Source organism: Lepeophtheirus salmonis, chromosome 5 (assembly GCF_016086655.4).
Source record: "Lepeophtheirus salmonis chromosome 5, UVic_Lsal_1.4, whole genome shotgun sequence".
Lineage (NCBI taxonomy): Eukaryota > Metazoa > Arthropoda > Copepoda > Siphonostomatoida > Caligidae > Lepeophtheirus > Lepeophtheirus salmonis.
This window is the reverse complement of record NC_052135.2, coordinates 16,828,694-16,834,054: the sequence shown is the minus strand read 5'-3', so window position 1 is coordinate 16,834,054 and position 5,361 is coordinate 16,828,694. Positions and strand designations below refer to the sequence as shown.

Genomic DNA, 5,361 nt, shown 5'->3' with positions numbered 1-5,361 from the left:
TTGGCTAATTAAAGTAGAATTTTTCAGCATATGTTAATATAAGTTGAAGATAATTTGCCGAAGAATACAAATGTAATTCACACTCGAGTTTGTGAAAAATCATTTTGGCTTGATTTTGTGTTGAAGGGCCATATATGTATGTATAAATGTGCATTAGCTATAAATAGATGGTATTTAAAATAATCATGTATAACACGATCACATGTTTAAAAATCTTTTTTTTATTATTTATGAAAAAACAAAAAAAATTAAATTACAAATTGTTGAGCATAGACAACAGGTTCTTCACACATCTTCGTGTTAAATCAAGGTTAATTACAGTGTATGTGTGTACACTGTACATATCTACACTATAATAGGTTATTATATATTCAAGTCCTTTATATTTGACTAATAAATGAGTCTAGTGGTACCAAAGAGAGGGAGGCCCCAGCATAGATTTGCCCTTCAAAAGACATGGGGTTTTCATACTGTAAATGTGATAAGGATGCTTTTAAATGAGTCAATGCTTTTTGAAAAATGTCTTTAGCCTTGTCATATTCCACATATCCAGCATCCAATTCCATTTTTGTCAACATGATCATGGGCATGTGTAGTTCGTAGTCAATCATTCCTGTTAAGTATTATATAATACTTAATTAGGCATAGATTTATATAATTTAAAATGCTGATTGTATCAAAATACCTTTATATGAACTGATCCCAAGATCAAAGGTCTCAAGGGCCTTCATAACAACCTCTCCAATCTCCCATTTTCTCCGTAACATTTTTTCTGTCATTACAGGCATTTCGTATCCACTTAACCGTCCATAGAATCCGGATAAACTATACATTAGACGAATGAATATTAAATTATGAGGATGAAGTTCTTTTTTTCTTGTTGAAATAAAGCTCTCATAAGCTTGAACTGTGCAGGATTCGGGGTCTTCTAAAATCTCTTCCAGATCTTCATAATGTTTCAAAAGCTTTTTAGGGCCCTCTGGATATGGTTCTTTACAACCTGAACAGATATATGTCAAATCTGTTTGACAAACAACGTAATTTTGACATTTGGGACATACTAAGTCCGAACCTCCTACTCCATCCTGGGCCTCTGAACATCTTTTGCAAGTACAGTCAAAGAGTTTGCTCTAAAAGAAACACATATTTAGGTATATTAGTGGTAGATATTGATAATTTACCTCTTTTAGAACCTTTTTCCTGACAATCGTCGGTGCAAATACATCCACATATGTTCCAGTAATTTTTTCTCCTTTGGATATCCTACGCTTTGCCTTAACTTCTAATCGAAATTTTTTATCAACTTTAGAATTTATGACACGAAATGTGTTTGGCTCACAATCATGCGAGAGTAAACTAGTCAGAGTATATAGTTGTCGAATCTTTGGACATAATACTGGATTGCCATTTCCATCTACACCAGCATTCACTCGGACACCAAAGTCATTTGTATAAAATATACCAAATATAGTTAGGATTTCTTCATCAGTTGTCTCTGTAAATAGAGCTTTTAATTCCTTCATGACCGAGTGATGAGCCTCTATCCACCCAGGAATTTTCTTCCAATCTTCCAAGTGGGACATTAACTTCCAAGTCATATACCACTTTGAACTCCCTTTCTTAGAGAGCAAACGAACAGGACCAACGACGTCATAAGCAGGCTCAACACCCAAAAAATTAAACGCATGGACGTCTGGACGAAGTTGAGAATGGGATGTGTAAAGGGAACATTCAAGAACATGATCAGAGGTTTTAGCACTTTCAAGACACTCCTCAGAGCAAAGAGGCCATCCACATTCACAAATATAGCAGGACTCTTTGTTATAGAGATACCCGTAGCAAACGAGACAAAGAGGTCGAGTGGAATAGCGTGGACTCCAAAAGAGGGCTTCTTCAGTGAGTATATCCTCCCCAGGCTCTATGTCTTTTGAGGCCACAAGATATCTGGCGTATGATTCCAAGTGCAAAGAAGTGTTGTTGTTTTTTTAAATTAAATGTATATTTTTATTTGATTACCGGCCTTCCTTGGAGTCGAATTTAATCCTATAGGATCTTTCAGAACCAGGGTCGAGAATGTCACGGGCAAGAAAATCCTCAAGTGGATCATGGGGGTCACAAGATACATGAAACATTATTATATTCCTATTTCTTTCAAATCTTTTCTAGATAACTTCACACTGAAAAAAGCTTATACGAAAATGTTTTTCAACGACTCATAAAAAATAAAGAAAATAACTTTACATTTTGAAGCAACAATGATAAGGGGTAGAAAATGGAAAAGTAGTTGTCTTCTGTATGCATTTTGTAGATAATTATTAATATTCCTCCTTTCGGAAACTCATTTGAAAATGATCATAAATTAATGGAAACCCACAAAAGTAATTGTACAAAATTCCTTCTTAAATAAACAACATTAAAGTATTTTCGTTCTTTTTTTTTGCTTCTATTTCTCTTATTTCAATGTTTTACAAAGTAGCAATATAAGAAATTAACACCTTTTAATGACTTAAAAAACACTCACACTTAAGTGCTTTATTCGTAGAGAAACAAAGAGTTTGTAGTAGCCTAACCCTTGAGAAAAGTGATAGAATTAACAACTTTCTTAGCAGTACAACTTTTCTTGGCACAACAGCAAGAAAAAAAGTATTTCTTTCTCTCAATTATTGTGCGGCACTCCTACAACGTGACGACTTTTCACTATCACTTTGATTTGGGAATGGAGCTAGCTATATCTCTAGCTAGATACATATAGCTTATTTAATAGCATTTCGCTGTTTTGACGAGTTTTAAATAAAACTACAGCTCTCAATATATGTATGAACTCTTTTTGAAAGCAAAGCATGTTATAAAGTCTATGACTACATACTTCATTGAACTAATAGAAAAGAACACACCTTTCTCCTATGGTCTTTCAAAAATGCTAATAAACAAAGTATCTTATGCTATATTTATTAATTATTAGCGGAAGTGTCCCACATTGCTCAGAGTTATAAAGCGTCGACTAACAGACAAAAACACAAGCAGACATTGCTCTAGTACATACTCCCATTCTTTTTAATATACTTTACTGAGCTTTAGCTAGACTCAGTCGTTGCCACATTCTTAATCTTAGATAACGTAGTCACTCAGCTCTTAGATTTTAAGCACACAATCAAAAATGTGGTATTGACATACAGACGGAAATGTAGACAAACTTTCATTTACAAATATACAAGTATTGGTGTCCATTTCTCTTATTATAATATTCAACGTATATGGAGTCTTAGTCTTAATTTTAGACACTGTATGCTTGGATAGTTATGTTTTTTCCAAAAAAATAATTAGTTCAGCGAATTAACTAACACAAAGGAACTTAGTACACACAAAAAAAAACATACCTCCTTCCATAAAAAAATTAAAATTATCAATCGCAGACCAAGTGACTTTCAATTTCAGGGATGTCTCTCCTTTGAAATACACTTATATTTGTCATATATTATTGTCAAATCATTACATTTTGTAATTACACACTTTGACAAATAACTGAATGAATTTGTTATTTTAATGTTTTAGAACTCATTATTTAAAAATCAGAGTAAATACAAAGAAAAAAAAATCTCTCGATCTTGTGACTTGAGTATGCTGATAAAGTACATAGATACAGGCACAGAGGAAGGACATGTTTAAATCATCATGATCATTACTATACTACTTTATTTTCTCCTTTGAAATCCATTCCATTTTATCGGGTAAAAATCAAAGTTGATTGTCTGAAATACTTAACAACTACCTATTGATATCGCTTAAGCTACATTTAATGAGTTTGTTGAACTTATTTTCAACCTTGAAGATTATCTTGGGGATCGGAATTGAGTTTCATTAAACTGCGACTTCAGATTTTACATGGACTTAAATCATTCAAACTTGATGAATAAGTCTTAAGGGTTGAGACTCACGTACCAACATTTTTATTTCAAATCTTCACTTGACATTATATATTAAAGTGCCTTTTTTATATGATTGCATTTTAATATTGATGTAGATGACTACTTGGAGGGAATCGAACGCACGATTTGGGTTTGAATCTAATTCAACTGCGACTTCCTTTTCTACTAATTTTTGGAGTGAAAACTCAAAGACTAGACTCAGATTTGTAAAAGTGATTCAGGATCTAATTTGCACTACAGTACCGTTAGGCAGTAATTTGGGTATCTACAAGGTAAATAAGGTTCAATATAAATTCCAATTTAAAACTTCTATAACTTTTGAAAGTTTTGATTTTAGTAAAAATATACTTTTGTATTTCATTCAAAAGTAAAGTTGTTTTTAAAGAAGCTCTCTAACTTTGATTAAATGATAAATTATTCCATTTTAACAATGTTTTTTTACTTTAAGAATAAATATTTTTTAAAGAGTTTTTAATTTAGCAAATGATTTCAGTTTGAAAATGCAAAAGAAAATCGACCGTATCTTTATTTTTTATTTTTGCAATACGTAAACAACGTATTCTGAAAAAAAATCTATAATCATGATTATATGATTATGATTAAATGAAAGGATAATTACGACTTCCCAACAACCAATAATTGCAAGAAGTAATTATGAAACTGCTCTAATTTTTATTTTTGCACGAAATCTGATAGCTAAGTACATAACGATTTAGTTGTTTTTGTCTTCCGCTCCCCTTTTCCTAATACCTATATTATATATGTTAATTTTCATACATGAATTATAAAAACCAATTTTCTTTTTTTTAAATATATATAAAAGTTTTTTTATATGTAAAAAAAAATAATTTATTAAATGTACCTTGAAATATAATTTGTGAAACGTTGTTACAAATTAAGTCATGTTAATGCATTTTACCGTAAATTATTTTAAGTTTATAGTCAGTATTTATATATATATATTGCTACTTATTCAAATAGTGGGTACAATATCAATTACCTACCCCTTTTCATTCCATTTCATCTATAAATGTCAGTAGATACTTTATTGAGTTGTACATAAGTACCAACATGTGTATTTTAGGGTGATGCATGTTCCGAACAAATTCTTAAATAATATTGTATGAATCTAATAAATACATATATGTAGTTATATTTCAAAATATATTGACATTTATTTTCAGATTATAGCCCAAGAATTTTAAAAATAACATTTTTATGGGTTTTAAATGTACCTAATATCTTTTTTTTTACTTAGACATCTGATATTAAAATACAATGTAGGGAAAATATTGTAAACACTTTTTAGATAAATTACCATATATTTATTACTAATAAATGAAGAGAGTTTCAAAAATGTCCAACTTAATCGGCTATGCGCAAAACGTTCATTTTTTTTTTTCATAGGAATAATATTTTAGGGACAGGTTTTATA

General features: G+C 30.8%; 1 protein-coding gene across 2 annotated transcripts; it reads right to left on the bottom strand.

The window, feature by feature from the left end:
• Positions 1-203: 203 nt before the first annotated feature.
• LOC121118280 (SET domain-containing protein SmydA-8) lies at positions 204-2,573 on the bottom strand. Of its 2 annotated transcripts, none has more exons than XM_040712847.2 (4): positions 2,017-2,573; positions 1,182-1,944; positions 686-1,130; positions 204-613 (listed from the first exon to the last, which is right to left on the bottom strand). In XM_040712847.2, exons 1-4 carry the CDS (start codon positions 2,130-2,132, stop codon positions 381-383), a joined length of 1,557 nt encoding a protein of 518 aa, XP_040568781.1. In that variant the 5' UTR covers positions 2,133-2,573; the 3' UTR covers positions 204-380. The 2 variants fall into 2 exon arrangements, with proteins under 2 accessions (XP_040568781.1, XP_040568782.1); XM_040712848.2 differs by having other exon boundaries at positions 204-633; positions 2,017-2,525.
• Positions 2,574-5,361: the final 2,788 nt, after the last annotated feature.

Excerpts from the sequence above, each read along its gene's own strand:
- LOC121118280 (XM_040712847.2), bottom strand. The coding sequence starts at position 2,132 with ATGTTTCATGTATCTTGTGACCCCCATGATCCACTTGAGGATTTTCTT. Across the intron at positions 1,131-1,181 it reads GGAAAAAGGTTCTAAAAGAG|AGCAAACTCTTTGACTGTAC; the intron begins GTAAATTATCAA and ends TGTTTCTTTTAG. Across the intron at positions 614-685 it reads TGGGATCAGTTCATATAAAG|GAATGATTGACTACGAACTA; the intron begins GTATTTTGATAC and ends AATACTTAACAG.